We start from the raw sequence: 18,619 nt of genomic DNA, 5'->3' as shown, positions 1-18,619 counted from the left end.
AATTTGCACACTTCCGTCCTTTCTTGCATCTTTTCTACCACACACTGGGGCAGATTTACAAGCCCTTGCGCTACTTTTGCGTCATTTTTCCCATGTTAAATATGACGCAAAAGAGGCACAAGGGGCTTGTAAATCTGCCCAACTGTGTGTACTTTATGCACCAACTTGCTTTCTTAGTTGTGGTACTCGTTTCGCTTGCTCCCACTGCGGAATCCAACACCCTATCTGTGTAATGAGCTGGAAATCCAAAGATCCACTTCACTGACAATGCAGTCGGTAGTTTGCGTGTCTCCAGCCTTTCTTATTTTTCACCTTTTTCATCTTCCACTCAATCAACACATCATCCACACATACACACAACTACTTGCTGCATTCCTTACCTATGATTATCAACTATTCTTCTATTTCATATTCCTATTCAAAGTGCAGGCCTTTATAGAGCCTTTTTACGGTAACAACTACCCCGGGCGAAGGCACTGTAAATTTGCACAACTGCTCCCTTTCTTGCCTGGGATTATCAATTATTATTCAATTTCATATTCGGATTCAAACTCAAGGCCCTTTATCGAGCCTTTTTGTTGTAACTACTGTTCCAGAAATTCTGCTCCTACACAGAACTGTGCATAAAGACTTAGACCGCAGTGAATTGCTGTGTACCAAAACCCACCTTGGTACCCAAACCCCCTACCAGAGTAGCAATCAGTGACTCATTGGTTCTTCATCCTATAGCAAAAACACCAATGACTAGTCAACCCAGAACATGCAACTTAGATTACCTCAAGTAAGGTGGATAACAAGAGCACTCTTTCGTTATAGTCTTACACCTGTCCAAAACAAGGAGCAAATAAAGACACGTGCAAGTTTGAAATGTTTATTTCTAACGCCATAATCTCATGCACAGTACCTTAGATAATACAACCAAACATATTATCAGAAACAAGGTTGTCAGCATTGATACTATTCCATAAAATACAAAGGGAAAAAGCATCCTGTAATGCTAAAGGTAAACACATTTTAAATACACCTACATTTCATCCTCCCTACCTACCAGGTTAGTTTATAACTACAGAAGGTCTCATAGGATTACATGGGCAGACCCATACCTCTGGTACTCAGCAGTAGTGGGTCACATTGAGTTCTGCACAAACTGTCAGGATACGAATGTTCTCCAACTGTGTGTAATTATGCCTCCACAATGCATTATTAAACGCACCAGTATCAGAGGTGGCCACAGCTGCATATGTGTTATGGGTCAAACGTGCGAGGATCATTCCGAATAACAGAATTCCAATTGAAGCCCATGTTAGATGTGAAGACATCTAACATGGGCTTCGATTGGAATTCCGTAGAGCATATTATCAAGCCCATTATCAACACTTTATCGGCAGTTTCCTGCCGATAAAAGCGGCGGTAATGTATCGCCCATCCTTGATAATATGCCCCACAGTATCCAAGATAACCTTGATGTTCCATACTCTCAATATACACATTAAACTAGCAAGGCACTCTAGAAATGTAGCATAACATATTATTCTCATATGAAGCAAAATACTCAGCCTTCTCTAAACAATATCACAAGTGCATGTCGTGTGCAAAGCAGAGCAGGAAAGAAAAAATGGTGTTTAATCTTCTAATAAACCCATACTAACTTAACACAGTGTGAGTTCAAGGCTCAGCCCACGACACCCTCCCTCTATCCAAGCACGTGATATAAACGTGGGCGAATTAGAAACGCAGAGTCCAAACCTGAAAAGCAGAGTCAAGTTCAAATTTGCAAAAAAAATGATTTGCAGTTTGATGGAAAACAGTAGCTAAATAATAAAGAGTAGATAGAAAAATCAAAGAGTCTTAATCCAACAGCGTATAAGCACAGTATGTAGCAACAGCCTCCAAGAGGAAGTCATTGTTCTCATCTGAAACCATTTCATCCATCCAATTCAATAGTGAGAATGAACATACATGTTCCTCAATGACCGGAGCTTCTATCACCATCGAAGGAAAACTCGGGTCATCTTCAATGTAACTGCGTGCCAAGAAGTCAAGCAACGCTGCAAAAACATTCCAACGTCCCAATAGTCCATGTATCACTGCTAAGGCCATAATCCCGCCGCCAGACAGAGCAAGTAATGAACTACTAAGGGGCTCATCAGCTGGTCATAATCCACGTTGGGAGACACCGTACTGCAGAGACACAAATCCACGGCCCAGTCGAAATAGCAGCTCGGGCAATGAAAGACAGGTTGAACGCATGTGAAAAAGGAGAATCGAAAAGATAAACCATAAGCTGCACTCAATGTAGCCAGAGGCAGCGCTCCGTAACAACTAAGCATTCGGTTGCGGAGAAGCAACAGCTGGGACATATTCTCGTGTGCTGCAGGATGTGCATCCATATTTAAGTAAACAAATTAATACAAGCACACCAGCAACTAATGTGAGTATTAAGGAGAATTCATCAAAGATGCTGGAAAAAAATCAAATGAAAAAATGCCGAAAAGACACCAAATATAGTTTGAAAAGAAGTCACAAGGCCACGACTTCTAACTTTAAAAAAGTAAGGTAACCCCGTAGTAAAGGACGCATTAGAGAAACTCTGAATTAACTCCCCAAAATGCAGGGCCACGTCTGTATTTAATAAATCATGCACTACTACATGAAGGACAAATGTTTCTCTAGCAGATGTAAGAGCGACCTCTTTTTGAGACAATAGCGCTCTTATACGGCTCATTTGGTTGACTCTGCTTTCAAGGTCAGAATCGATGGCCAGATGGAAACATCCAGCTTCCCATGCAGAGGAGTAAACACAACTTTTTTATAGCAAACCACACGCTCAGTTACCGTAATCATGTAAGCGATGCCTGCTAACATTGCACAACAATCTGCATTATTTCAAATTAAATAACTCACGTTTCCAGTAAACTGAACGTTGGTATGATAACAAGTGTCGGAGTGCCTTTCAAAACTCAGGCCAAATTAGGCGCATCTTGATTACAAGAGCCATGCAATTGTATGTGTCTACAAATTAAGGAGTGATCTGGTGCTATTGTGCAATCCTTGCCATTCAGATAGACTTCTTTTCCCTCCCTCAAGCACCTATATGTAAATGATAATAACCAAGCTTCATGGAGATAAGCGCTGCCTAAAGATCCATATCTGCCTATAGCATAGTATTTCATGCAAACCTCAAACTTAAACAGGCTAAAAAGTAACGTTATGATACCGTGGATAACCCACACAGCTGAATCGGATCTCCAATGAGTGACCACTTCTAACCATTCTCATAGCGCGCCCTGTGCTCTGATTTGACAGTGAGAGAGTGATCGCACCATAGTTTGTACTGCTAATTATTCTCAGCATACGCTACGAATACGCTTTCACGTTACACGTCGCATCAAAGCTTCCGTGTGTCGTCATGTACGGCTCCCCGTATGCAAAGAGGCGAATGTTCTTAATTGTTTAAAAACATATATTTATGTATTTAATGAACATACTAACAGAAGACATTATCTAGGATAGTTATGAAAACATTTTATTTTAAGTTCCAATTATCCTATATTACTTTTAAAAGCAATTACACAAATCGCAGTGGAACGTCATGCGTACACGCATCGTAACAGTACCGTAAGCGTACGCAAAGCCAAGTGACTTTAAAAGAAGAGATTTGATTGGTTCATAATACTTCCTATTACAACTGTTGAAACTTCCGTCCCATTTTAATAATTCTACTTTCACTCTCTAAGAAGAAGCATCTCTTCTGAGAATCTTGTCAAATAGAACGAAGTTTACCATAATACCAGCAATGGACTCATCTTCCAGCCATTCTTCAGACGGACATTTCATTCCTGAAGAACCTCCAAAGAAGAGGAAAGAAGCTCTAATTTGGAAGTTTTTTACTTTTCCTGAAAGGCAGAAAAAGGTTAATGCTCCAAAAGTAACTTGTAAAATTTGCTAAACAACTCTTTCAAGGGGTGATCCATCCAAAAAATACTCCTTTGGCACAGCAAATATGGAGCGACACGTGAAGAACTTACACCCCAACAACTTTGCTCGAGCTGCAACACGGAGGTTGAAGGACAACCCACCTGCTGCTCCACCAAGCACATCAACTGCTGCACCAGCATTTTCAGCAAGCAGTACACACCCACAATTTGATCCTGATTTTGCTAAAGTTAAAATTCTATGCATTTATTGCAATAAACTTTTGTGTTATGAGGAACAGTCTATTGACCTGATAAAACGCAGGAAGCAGGAGCATCGCTGTCCTCCACATTAGTTTTTTTTCCATTCTTTTGTTCCTGTTGGACACTTCCAAGCCCCCCATTATAGAAAAAAATTGCCCCCGGGATTTGGCCCCCCCGGAGCTAATTAAGAATAAAACGGACTTCTAGTTTTTTCTTTTCCTTTTCCACCGCGTACCAGTACCATACCCGTACCCCGCGTTTTTTTATTTAAAAAATATATACATTTTTGTGCCTAAAGATCCATGTGGGACCCCCTGAACAGGCCTAGAGAGGCAACATGTTTCTACCCTGCCCACTTTCCATATTTTCAACTTTGTTTTACTGTTTTCTTGTGACTCGGTGCTACCGAGGCACAAGATGGCTGCCAACACTTCCTGGTTTGGAGTGTTAACAGACAGTTGACATCCAATCAGCATGCAGCTTGTGCTCGTAATTGTATGCATTTCCGTACGCGTGCAGTACTTCGTCTCTAGATATCACTATGATTTTACTTTTGATTTCCTCAGGAACTACTGAACAGATTTACAACATTTAGCAAAAAGCACAATCTGCGAACCGAACTCTACCTCTCTGCCAAATTTGGTGTAATTCCGTTCAGCCGTTCGTGCTGTAGCCCTGGCTAAAGGTCCCTATGGAAAATTGCATGGGGAAAAAACGTTTTGGGACCCGCCCTTATTTCTCAGCCCCCACATGCCGAATCACCCCCAAACTGTCAGGGAAGGAGCCGAGCAGGCCATTTTCTTGGAGAAATTCGCAAAGATTCATCCACCGGTACCAAAGTTATTCCAAATAGAATGTTGTGGATTTCCTATGGAAAGTAGGTTCTAACTAGAGCTACCTACTGGCGACCGCCAGTAGGTAATTATATATAGTGTTCAACTTATATATATATATATATATATATATATATATATATATATATATATATATATATATATAACCTACTGGCGGTCGCCAGTAGGTATATATAGTTAGGATTTTCTTCCTATGGGATTTCTGAAAATTCTATGTCCAATAACTTCTGTGTTTGTGGACGGAATTGGCTGAAATTTTCAGGAAAATGGCACATTTTGTTTCTGACCAGCCCATGAAAATTTGGGGGGGTTTCGTCAAGGGGGGCCGAGAAAAAAAGGGGGGTCCCAAAACGCGTTTTTCCCATTCATTTTTCCATAGGGCGGTTGGACTCACTTTTAGCTCGAACGGCTGAATGGATTTACACGAAACTTGGCAAAATTGTAGGGACTGGTAGCCCGATGTGCCTTTGCTAGGTCTCAAGATATGTGCTCCAGTGGATTTTGAGAAATTACCGTTCAAACAAATATATATATCTGTGACAGCGTCCCGGTTAGCGCCCCGGTTCGCGTACCTGGCGCGTAACGGAACTTCGCGAGGAGAAGCGGATTGGCTCCCCGGTGACTGTGAACATTCTAAACAGTCCGGAGCGGCCACCATCTTGTGTCTCGGTAGGATCGAGACACAAGAGGTGGCAAAAACAAAGGGGGAAATGAGCATAAGGGGGCAGAGTACATCCTCCCTGACCCCCTAGGTTTGATGAGGGGGCTGTAAAAGGGCCCTGTGGGGCAAAAAAAAAAATATATTTTCGTTTTTTTTGCGGGGGGAGCGCCCGGCACACGCACCGGGAAGCGGTCCGGGGAGCGTAATATAGGGAAAAAAGAATGAAAGAATGTTTAAATATTGTATGTTTATTGATTGTTCTTTTTGTTGTATTTTTTTTTATTTTTTTTATTTAAGTACCAACATGTAGGTACCAATGCAGAGTCTAAAAGTAAATATACACCGTTTCCTTCGTAGATATCTTGCATGTTGTTTCAGAAGTTATTGTGGTATATGGAATTCATAGCATAGTCTGTGAGGAAAGCAGAAAGAATATGGAGGCAGGAGATGATAAAGAGCTGTTAAATACACATTGGAGATAATATAGTGGGAGAAAGGAAGTAACTATGAGCAAACTTACTATGTAACACAAAAAAGTTGCACAGTATATTTTAATTCTTGGTCTACTGTTTCATCCATAAAGTCTAGTTCTTCTTTTTCTTGGTTTGGATTGCTTTCAATCTTAATTTCAAATGAAATTGTATTTTCTTTTTGCTGTGCTTCCATTATCTTGCTGTTAATTGCATAAATAAAATATATATCAGTGGAGATTGGGCACTGTTGGGTTTAAGTTCAGACAGGTATTTGTGAGTTTTTAACAGTGAAGTAATCTTTGGGCAGTGCATGGTTTCAGGCAGGAAGTAGAACTATTAAAAAGTGCCTTTGATGAAGCCTAAGTAAATTCATAATTATACCACAGACGCCTAACTCAATCAAAAATGTAAATAATTAAGTCTTTCTCAATGACTAACTCTTATAGAGGGACAGTATGTAACTATCTGAAAACGTTTTCCTAAATTAATTTAAAGTGCATAACATGAATTATATCTTACCTTTGAAAAAGAAGTTAAAGTTGACAGTGAAAATGCTCTTGAAATGTACTTCAGGAAGTAGTAGTCAAAATGGCTGTGTTTCTCTCTCTTTCTTTATATATATTCAGGTACATAACCAATCAAATGTCTTGAAATGATAGTAGAAAATGAAAGTAACATTTTAATTGGTTGTCAATTCTAACACTTCATATGTGTTTTTGTCATGTAATTTACCTCAGGATATTTAGTCAGGCCTACAGCATAATTTTCTCAATGGAATTTCATCAAATTTGGGTAAATGGTAGGGACTGCTATGTAGTAGGGCCTATTCTATATTTGATGAAAGTGTCTGCAGTGGTTTTTCTGTAAATTACTTTCCCACCTTTTTTTGCAAGCACTCACCGGTGCGCGCCCCGGTACGCGTACCGGCAGCGTTACGGGAGTCCTCCATTTTGTGTATCGGAAGAATTGAGACACAAGATGGAGGGGAAACAATGTTCGGAATGTGTAGAAGGGGGCACGATAGACACTTTCTGACCCTCTAGGTTTTCTGAGGGGGGCTTAGGACGCTCATATAGGCAAGCGAACCGGGGAGCGTACTTTGGTGAAAAATAGTGAAAAAAGTTACAAAAAGAAAAACGTTTTGAATGATCAGAGGTAGGGTAGCTCTGAAAAGAGCTATTGGGTTCTGTGGCTAATTTAGGTACCTACAAGTAGGTTCCAATGCACAGTTTTAAATTCAGGTGGAATATTCTATTCCCCTCATCGGAGAAGTGCACACCATCTCCTCTGTAGATGTCTTGCATGTTGTAACGCAAGTTATTGTTGTATATTAAACCTATTCTAATGTCTCTTATGTAAGCAGAAACAGATTTATTCACATGTTTCCGTGCTTTCTCAAATTGTGGAAAAAAATGGTTGGACCACTTCCATTTCTGTCTTTGGCATATATTGGAATATACCAAGGCAGTTTGTGGAAAAAGTGTCATCAATTGATCAAAGGTGTCCTTTAAAAGCATATAAAATATATTTTCCTTTAAAAGAAGAATACATTTTACAGCTTTTGATATTTGCTATTAAAAAACCATTGAAATTCACTGAAAAAACCATAGGTTATAGACCATATATAGTTAGGAATTCGCATTTACAAAACCTTGAAAATTCACTGAAAAAACCATAGGTTATAGACCATATATAGTTAGGGATTAGCATTTACAAAACCTTATTTTACTCACACAAAAACCATTGAAATTCGCATATATAGTTAGTTGCACTAACTATATATCGCGCACCCGCAATCCACTGCTGATGATGTCACATATTACATCATTCATGACATGGTCAGTGACATCACTGATGACATCACTGATGACATCTCAAATGACATCACTGATGACATCACTGATGACAACATCCAGTGACTGTATGTTTCTGTAAAGTTAAAATATGTCTTACATATTGAAGAATGAGTGGATGTATAAGTGTCTGGATGAAGGATTCAGTAGGTGCATGACTGACTGTATGAGTGAGTGATTAAATGTGTCTCACTGAGTGCATGGGTTATATATATATATATATATATATATATATATATATATATATATATATATATATATATACCTACTGGCGGTCGCCAGTAGGTATATATAGTTAGGATTTTTTCTCTATGGGATTTTTGAAAATTCTATGTCTAATAACTTTGGCGTTTATGGACGGAATTGGCTGAAATTTTCAGGAAAATGGAACATTTTGTTTCTGAGCAGCCCCTGACAATTTGGGGGGTTTCATCAAGGGGGGGCCGAGAAAAAAGGGGGGGTCCCAAAACGCGTTTTTCCCATGTTAATTTCCATAGGGCGGTTGGCCTCACTTTTAGCTCGAACGGCTGAATGGATTTGCACGAAACTTGGCAAAATTGTAGGGACTGTTAGCCCGATGTGCCTTTGCTAGGTCTCAATATATGTGCTCCAGTGGATTTTGAGTAATTTAGGTTCAAAAAAAGATATATATCTGGGCGGAGCCTAACCACACATCTGATCTGATTGGCTGTCAGCACTTCATCTAAGAAGTGTTGGCAGCCATCTTGGGACCAATATACATGATAGCACCTCATTAAAAAGCATTGTAGTTAATAGAGGGTTTTAGGACTTTAGTTACATTATAAATCATTTGTTGATGGTACCATACTCGTTTTAGGAATTGTGGTGGGTTCTAAGGTGATTTTACCATGTGAAAAAACCTTCTGCTGTGATATCATGAATATTGTTTGAAAGAAAACTAATATCTCATGATTTTCCCACAGTGGTTTGGAAGGGGATCTATAAGCTAAACTGAAAGCATATTTTCTGTAAATTCACATTATCTTTCTCAGTCATGTGAAAATGAAGTCTGACATTCTCAGTAAAACAGGTACATCCAACAAGGACAGAGACTATCAGTTGATTCCTTTGTGTTCTACTGCAGCCTCCTAGAGTGTTCTAAAGAACAACTAGAGCGCTAACAGTCCTACTTATTACAAAGGTATGGCACACCTGAAGCCATCTTGATTGGAATAAAGTGGTAACTCTTAAAACATTTAATTTAAAAAGAAACAACATAAGGGGGTATATTTTGCCATAGAAAGTATGATTAGTGCTGCAGAATGAAAAATTAGGGCACATTTTGAGTGACTTCTCAAATCCTTTTCTATTTCATTAAAACATTCTGACATGCAGTCTCCCAAAATGGCCACCAGAGACAAAAGAGCCCAAATGTAGCCCAAATATCACCCAGATGTAGCCCAAGTATAGCCCAATGACAGAATGTCCCAGAGTGTTCTAAAGAACAACTAGAGCGCTAACAGTCCTACTTATTACAAAGGTATGGCACACCTGAAGCCATCTTGATTGGAATAAAGTGGTAACTCTTAAAACATTTAATTTAAAAAGAAACAACATGAGGGGGTATATTTTGCCATAGAAAGTATGATTAGTGCTGCAGAATGAAAAATTAGGGCACATTTGGAGTGACTTCTCAAATCCTTTTCTATTTCATTAAAACATTCTGACATGCAGTCTCCCAAAATGGCCACCAGAGACAAAAGAGCCCAAATGTAGCCCAAATATCACCCAGATGTAGCCCAAGTATAGCCCAATGACAGAATGTCCCAGAGTGTTCTAAAGAACAACTAGAGCGCTAACAGTCCTACTTATTACAAAGGTATAGCACACCTGGAGCCATCGTGATGGGAATAAAGTGGTAACTCTCAAAACATTTAATTTAAAAAGGAACAAAATGAGGGGGTATATTATGCAATAGAAGGTATTATTAGTGCTGCAGAGAGAAAAATTAGGGCACATTTTGAGTGACTTTGAAATCCTCTTCTATGTCATTAAAACATTCTGACATGCAGTCTCCCAAAATGGCCACCAGAGACAAAAGAGCCCCAATGTAGCCCAAATATCACCCAGATGTAGCCCAAGTATAGCCCAATGACAGAATGTCCCAGAGTGTTCTAAAGAACAACTAGAGCGCTAACAGTCCTACTTATTACAAAGGTATGGCACACCTGAAGCCATCTTGATTGGAATAAAGTGGTAACTCTTAAAACATTTAATTTAAAAAGGAACAAAATGAGGGGGTATATTTTGCCATATAAATTATGATTAGTGCTGCAGAAAGAAAAATTAGGGCACATTTTGAGTGACTTCTCAAACCCTCTTCAATTTCATTAAAAAATTCTGACATACAGTCTCCCAAGATGGCCACCAGAGACAAAAGAGCCTAAATGTAGCCCAAATATCACCCAGATGTACCCCAAGTATAGCCCAATGACAGAATGTCCCAGAGTGTTCTAAAGAACAACTAGAGCGCTAACAGTCTTACTTATGACAAAAGTATGGCACACCAGAAGCCATCTTGATTGGAATGAAGTGGTAAGTCTGAAAACACTCAATTTAAAAAGGAACAACATGAGGGGGTTAATTTTGCCATAGAAAGTATGATTAGTGCTTCAGAAAGAAAAATTAGGGATCATTTTGAGTGACTTCTCAAATCCTCTTCTATTTCATTAAAAAAATTCTGACATGCAGACTGAAACATGCACTTTGAATACCAGCAGCAGACGTCCCTGGTGAGCAGTAGCTTTACTACAGTGATATAATGTGCAACTAGAGTGCTAACATTCAGAATTTATGGCAAATGTGTGACACATCTGAATGCCTTCTTGATAGAACCAAAGTAAACAAGCATTGAAAATGCAATAGATCTCGCCCTCGTTTAAGTTAAAGCCATTCTGTTTGTAATGAGGTGGCTTTTTAGCTTTGCTTTTATTAGTGTTTTTTTCAACTTTCATGTAAATAACATGCATCTGTATGCATATAAGTATATGTATGCATGCATTTATGTTTGTATTTATATAGATATACAGATGATATATGTTTATATATGTATGTATATATATATATTCACTGAAAAAACCATAGGCTATAGACCATATATAGTTAGGAATTAGCATTTACAAAACCTTGAAAATTCACTGAAAAAACTATAGGTTATAGACCATATATAGTCAGGAATTAGCATTTACAAAACCTTGAAAATTCACTGAAAAAACCATAGGTTATAGACCATATATAGTTAGGAATTCGCATTTACAAAACCTTATTTTACTCGCACAAAACCATTGAAATTCCATATATAGTTAGTTGCACTAACTATATATCGCGCACCCGCAATCCACTGCTGATGATGTCACATATTACATCATTCATGACATGGTCAGTGACATCACTGATGACATCACTGATGACATCTCAAATGACATCACTGATGACATCACTGATGACAACATCCAGTGACTGTATGTTTCTGTAAAGTTAAAATATGTCTTACATATTGAAGAATGAGTGGATGTATAAGTGTCTGGATGAAGGATTTAGTAGGTGCATGACTGACTGTATGAGTGAGTGATTAAATGTGTCTCACTGAGTGCATGGGTTAGTGACTAAACTGTCTTAATTTGTGCATCATTATGTCTGCTGTTCTGTAAACTGTTGCATGTGTTGATAAGTAGCTATATGAGTAACTATATGGGTCATTGATTGGTTGCCCAAGTATTTGTATGGGAGACTGAGTGTGTGTGTGGGTGGCTGGGAGGTGTATGACTCTGTGCATAGATGTGTGAGCAGTTGATTCACTAGATGTATGGTTTCAAAAGTGCATGTGGAAACAGCTGTATGGGCGGTTGACTGTGTGCATGAGTGTATTGGTGAGTGAATGGATATCTCAGTGCTACATGTCAAAGTAAGTACATATGTAAAACACAGTGCATGTGAGAATTGACATATATAAATAACTGTGCATAAGAGTCAGTGAATGTGTGAGTGGCTGTATGGATCATTGTGAACTTGTATCAGGGATTGTATAAGAGAGTAAATATGTGTTAGTATATGTTTGAATAAGTAAAGTTTGTATAACTGTATAGTTGAGGAAATGGAGGTGTGATTGATTCTTTGCATGACTGACTAGGTGTGTGAGTAACTCCATGGATGAGTGACAGTCTGTGAGTGTCTGTTTACACTGATTGTATCTAAGGTTATATTAGAGTCTGAAGAGGTTCCTCGTATTATCACATGAATGATATCATCAGTGATGTGATCAGTAATGTCAAATGAGATGTCATCAGTGATGTCATCAGTGATGTCATTTTAGATGTCATCAGTGATGTCATTTGAGATGTCATCAGTGATGTCATCAGTGATGTCACTGACCATGTCATGAATGATGTAATATGTGACATCATCAGCAGTGGATTGCGGGTGCGCGATATATAGTTAGTGCAACTAACTATATATGGAATTTCAATGGTTTTGTGTGAGTAAAATAAGGTTTTGTAAATGCGAATTCCTAACTATATATGGTCTATAACATATGTTTTTTTCAGTGAATATATATATATGTATATATTATTGAATTGTTTTCTAAAACTAGTGTAATGTCTGTTTGAAGTGTTTTCACTGTATTACTGTTGGTTATGTGCAAATGCTTTACACATTTCTTCCAAAATAAGCCTGACTGCTCGTGCCAAACTACCAAGGGGGTTACCTGGGGTTATTTTAGGAGTGTAACTCCTTTATCCTGACTAGAAGGAAGGTTCCCTACATGGACAAAGGTTCAAACCCTTGCCAACTAGAGACCCCCATTTCTAACATTGGACATGGAGATGCAAGGACACGTAAAGTTAGACAAGAGCGGTGTCACAGAGAACACAGTGGGGTGGTTGTCTCCAGGGTCCCGGATATTGAGAACAGGTTTACTGCAGATTTTGGCGCATGGAGGCCAGTCTCAGAAGGAGACGTCTGATTGTTTTCCCCTGACGAAGGGACAGTCGTCCCGAAATGCATTGGGCACCGATTTCAGATGCTCACATTGTATAACATATGTTATTTACGCTGTTAATTTTGTTATATCAATTATGGAAATGTAAACTATGGAATGTTATGTTGTGTATATTTTTGTGAATGTTCATTGAATAACATTTAAAAACAAGAAACAAACTCTAGAGTATAAAGGGAAATACATTTGTGACGAATAGTCTCAAAATAGCTGTGCACGCTTTAGTCCAAGTTGCCTATTGGAACTCGCCCACTGTCATAACATTGGACATGGACATAATTTGGGACGCTATGCAGATCATTTAGTTTTAAATGTGGTAACATTGGAGGGCATGGGCAGCAGTGCAAAGGGGTGGTTGTATTTCCGCAGATCTTCCGGACGAATGCCGTAACGTCCTTTAACATCCTTCTTCTGCACATGATAATGGCTGCTGCTCATTGTCTAAAACTGCCCACGACACCTGCATTGGGGAGATATGCCATTAGGACCACTGGGACCCCCTCCTTTGGGGTTTTTTGTCAAAGGAACAAGGACTCCGGACCAAGCAACATGGCGGGTGCACCGTGGTGGGTTGCTTTAGCAGTGAAGCACAGATGACCAGCAAAATCCCCCAAGGCCCCCGGCCAGCCAGTCCAAAAGGTTTGTGTCAAGTCTCTCTACTTTCTGCCTCCGTGTCTAGGATGTGGCCATTCAGAGCTGGGTGGCTCCTTCTCCGCTGTCACAGATAGGTATCAGAGCCTTGGATTTTTATGAGGGGACATGATTGTGCAGTGCGGGGTGGCAGAAGCTGGTTCAGGCAGGCAATACTGGAGAAGCAATACTGCCTCCCGCTCCCCCCTTGAATAAACATTGATCCTAGTAGGGAGAATACTGGAGGCCTGAGGGGGACTAAACAGGGAAAGCTGGCAGAACCTATAAATGCTGGATCTTATGACAGGGACTAAACATATGGCCGATGCCCGGGAAAGAAGAGGACTATAGATGAGATGGAGCTCTGTCTCGTATATAGAATAGCTGACATTAACTACTATCTATAGGGGGTTACCTGGACTGGACTGCGAGCTCCCAGGAATGGTCAGAGGGTGAACCACCTCTTCCTTGGCTGCGCTACTACCCTGATGGAGCTGCAAATTTGTCTGCTACAGAATAAGACTTTTAAGCACACTGTGGGAAGCCCCATTTTTTAGGCAACTGGTGGGTCTGTCTGGTGGACATATCGAGGTCCAGACTTTCAGGATGCAAGCATGAATATTCTGCAGTGCTACCCCTCAAGATGGTTAAGGATAAAATGAATACATTTGCTAAACCCATTCAGCCCAACATGGAACCCACTAGTGTTGCTGGCATTGTTGTCAACTCAATAATACCTGGCAATAAGACAAATGGGGAAGGAGTCTGCTCAAATACCGAGATGATTTTTCAGGCCATTCTTTGCAGCTGTTTGGCCCTCAAAGAAAAAATTGTAAGGGTGGGCGCAGATGTGGCCACCCCAGGAAAATACCTTTGCAATACATCTGGGAGGGTAAAAATGGCAGAAAACTATATATCCTCACTATAAGACATGGATAAAACTCTGCAGAAGACTATACGGAAGTTACAAAACACCACATAAGAAAGGCAGTCAGAATTGAAGATGCGGGAGGCCATTCCAGGAAGAATAACTTGCACCTCACTAGTTTCCCAGAGGGCTGTGAAGGCCCTCAGCCAGAAACATGTCCAGAGGCTTTGCTTAGAATCGCTTTACTGGCATATTGGGTCTCAACATGCTTCCTGCTCGAAAGAGCTCAGAGTCCACCGAGCCTTGATGTAACCGCTCCTGCTTGGAGCCGGAGGACCCTCCAAAATTTGGTCTTTTTGTAAGAGGTTTTTTAGCTGGGAAAGGATTGCTTTCTTATAGTTGTGTATTCTTTGTGCCTGATTTTATAAAAAAAGAACCTTCAAGAAAGGGTTTTTCGCAACATGATGCAGTTAGGAAATTTCTAGTCAGTAGCCATCTAGAGTTATTTTTTCATAAAATTGAGACACATTTGCCTTATCCCAGATAATAGCAACAGAGTATTTCTAATTATATTGTATGATGTGTAGAACCCTGCTCATGTGTTATTCTGCATTTTTTTCAGGTGGCTCAGGAGAAAAAGGTTACAGAAACGTGCAGAGCAACAGGCAGCCAAAGAACTATCTCGGAAGATGATGATGGAAGCCAGGCGAGCAAGACAAATTCAGAATTTGCTGTACTCAATTTCCGACACTAAATCCTTAAGGCTGAAAGACCATTTTATTTAAAATGATTTTGCTGTTTGGAGAAGATTTGTGTATCCTGTATGCTCATAAGATTCATTCTTTGTAAAGCATTCATTCTTTTTAAATCTCCTTGAAAGGGAACCAACACTTCTTACTGAGAGCTGTCCTATTCCTATGAAGGAATGCATTTGCCCTTTCCACAAATAAAATATTTATGTCACTCCCCAAGGTTCTTAATTTGAAAATGCTATGAAACTGGATCACCAAATCAACACCCCCACACAAGCAAATGTCATAATTTTAACATCACTGTGTTGTGAGTGAGGAGTTAGCCGGTTTGGAATTGTAGTTTTATAAATATAGTTTCAGTCTGAAAGTTTCATTTTAAAAGCAATATGTACTTGGTAAACAAAATATAGGTAGGCTAAAATATGCACAAGCCAACAAATGCAGAAAACCAAACTGTTTTAGTTTTGGCTGGGAACGAAAAGAATTAAAGCTTAGCAGTATCTTTAAGGCCAGTGGTAACCTGTAGGCTTACAATTTCGTCAGTTTTAAAATATAAAAATAAGAAAGTTAGTATCCGAAGTCAAAGTCGATCTAAGAGTTTGTAATATGTGCAATCCCATTTTTTAAACATAAATGAACACTAATTGTAATTGAATTTCTTTCTTCAGCTGCTCCACATTAGATATTCCAAAATCAATAATTTCAATTCATTAGGATACTTTGGAACAAATATACCTAAAATATTTTGGTGTGTGGCAGCGCCGCATGCCTTCTAGCTGTGCTGCCCTACGTCAAAAGAAAAGGGCAGGAATGCACTGTATCTACAAGATACAAAAACAGTTGATGGACAGAATGCAGAACAATGTCATACATTCACCCCAGTACAAAGATCTGTGCCTAAATCCATCATTTTTTTGCTCACCATGCCATTCCAGTTTGAACCCAGCCATATGCAAATCAGTCTTGACCCTGTGCCCCATGGGAACAGTCCAGCCAAAGATCTACAAGATACAGCGCATTCCTGTCCTTTCAACATGCGCACAAATTGCAGCCAAACACCAATGCAGGTACCCTTGCACCATAGTGCAAGGGTGTCTGTGCTGTTGGCATGATTGATTTTATGCAGGAAGGGATACCTCCATGTACAAAAACAATCAAAGGAGGCGATTTCCTTGTTCTATGTGTGCTGTAGAATGGCGTACATGTGAAAAGAGGAAAAAACAAGGAGAAATGTAAACATTTAACCTTCTAACTCCTGCTTTGGGAAGGCGTTAGTTTTGGCACTGACCCAGATTGACGCTATGTTGCAAATCTGGGGCAGTGTCATAAACCATGGGTTTTTTCGCGGAAACACCCACAGCAACATCAATGAAATGCCCCTTCCACGCAGACCATATTTACAAGGCCATGAAAAGCCACGCTGGATGGCTTTGAGTTGCCTTGTAAATGTGGACCCGCCTCATGAGCATCACAGAAGTGACGCTCTGGCAGTGTAAAAGTGCAGCAAGGGCATTGTAAATATGCCCCTTTATTTCTTTACACTTATAGACCATATCGCAAACCCAAAGCAGCAGCACATACGAGAAAGAGTTTTGTTTGCATAAAATATTTTTCCAGTGCCTTAACTACCTTTATCTGTTTGCGATGTTCCAGTGGATCCTGTCTACGCTTTTCAATTACTATGTTTATTTGATCCATGCAAACCTAGAAAAATAATATTTTGAAAGTCTCAATGGGCCTTATTTATGAAGGCCTTGCATCACTGTTGCGTCACTTTTCAGTGACCCTGTGGTGACGTAATTAAAGCGCCACACTGCACCTTATTTACAAAGCCTGCGCCTCATTATTAAGGGTGGGCGGAGTTGGCTGAGTGCCACTTTGCAGAATTCCGCTCTGCATCGTCCCCTGCTGCCACCCACCCCGAGGCTGCGGCAGACTTACCTGGTCAGGCCGGTGCTTCTGTGCTCTGCGCAGTTTTAACAAGAGATGTGCATGTTCTCAAGAGTGACGCAGAGCGTCTGGGGAGTCGGGCGAGCCTGGAGAGGTGAGAAGTGGAGACCGCCAGGAGGAGCGACGTGACCAGGTAAGCCAGAAAGCAGGGTGGGTGGCACGGCAAACTCCGCTACGCCACAAAGTCAGAGTTTTTTGCTAAACTTTGCATTCCCAGCGGAGCGCCGTGTTGGCAAAACGCCCCATGCTCCATTGGCATAGTGGAGTATTGTGCCCAGGGTTACACATTATACCTACGTCAGGTATAATGTATGCAGGGTGGGCATTCCCCGGTAAAAAAGCCCAGCAGAAGTGCAGTAAAATTTGAGATTTCACTGCAACACTTCTACGACTTGACTATGTCAAATCCGTATGCCAGCTTCAAGCAGGTGTAAGGAGTTATGTGGGGCCTTTTTCATGGGACTCGCCCCATGTGTTATGACACATTGGAGTTGTGCCAGGTTACAGACACACTCCAGCAATGCGTCATTACTGCGCCACCAGATACGTCAGAGTTCCTAACTATTCTGTGCAATCCTTGGGACATGCAGTGCCGCACTGTAAATAAGGCGCATCCACAGTGTTGCAAGGACGGTACAATGAAAAGTGTTGCATCAAAGTTGTTCCCCAGTGATGCAACACTTTTCATAAATGAGTCCCAGTGTCTTTAATAAGTTGGTTCCTGCCTAGATTCTAGTGTGTCCATATATATTCTTGTATCCATTATATATTTATTATGTTAAATGACAAAACTGTCATTCGGGAAAGTGGCGGTTCTCAATTAAGATCAGGAACCAACAAAGAATATTTAAACCATATACAAATGCTTTAACAATATCAGTTCAACTGGCATTTTAGTAAATGATCCAGCCGCCTAAAAACCACTGAAATGCCTCAAACTGATGTAGCTGTACAGTTTTTATTTCATAAAGATGAAAGGCTACCGCAGTTTCAATCACAGGTAATCCATATGCAGATGTAAATTACACATATCATGCCCAAGACAAGGTCTGTATTCCAGTCAGTCTGCATATTTGTAAAAGTGTAATTGCTTCCAGAGTCTGTGATGTGATGGAAGTTGCCATTAGTGAGAATAAAAAATGTCCTATGTGTTGTAACGGAAAGTTTCATGCAGCCTTTAGAAAAGAACATCACAGAACTACTATTCCCATGAACCTTTGGGAATAGGAAACAAAAAGATCATAACAGTGTGCACCAATAGTCAATCAAGTCCAGAACACAGCCCATCAAGACTCACATGCCGTAATATACATCATCACCATATCCCCACTGTCCTCTTTTGAAGCGTGAGCCAAGCGACCTTCCAAATTTAAACATCCTGTC

At 40.1% G+C, this 18,619-nt stretch overlaps 1 protein-coding gene across 2 annotated transcripts in view; it reads left to right on the top strand.

Annotated features, from left to right (window-relative positions):
- The window catches only part of CCDC181 (coiled-coil domain containing 181), a 307,289-nt gene extending 290,802 nt beyond the window's left edge, over positions 1–16,487 (top strand). For both annotated transcript variants that reach the window (XM_086934091.1, XM_086934090.1), the window contains one exon: positions 15,157–16,487. In XM_086934091.1, coding sequence (XP_086790217.1) covers positions 15,157–15,319 — 163 coding nt within the window. In that variant the 3' untranslated portion in view covers positions 15,320–16,487. The remainder of the gene's footprint in view (positions 1–15,156) is intronic.
- Positions 16,488–18,619: the final 2,132 nt, after the last annotated feature.

The sequence above is a fragment of the Lissotriton vulgaris genome, chromosome 8 (genome assembly GCF_964263255.1).
Source record: "Lissotriton vulgaris chromosome 8, aLisVul1.2, whole genome shotgun sequence".
Lineage (NCBI taxonomy): Eukaryota > Metazoa > Chordata > Amphibia > Caudata > Salamandridae > Lissotriton > Lissotriton vulgaris.
The sequence above is the reverse complement of the archived record's forward strand: the minus strand, read 5'-3'. Positions and strand labels throughout refer to the sequence as shown.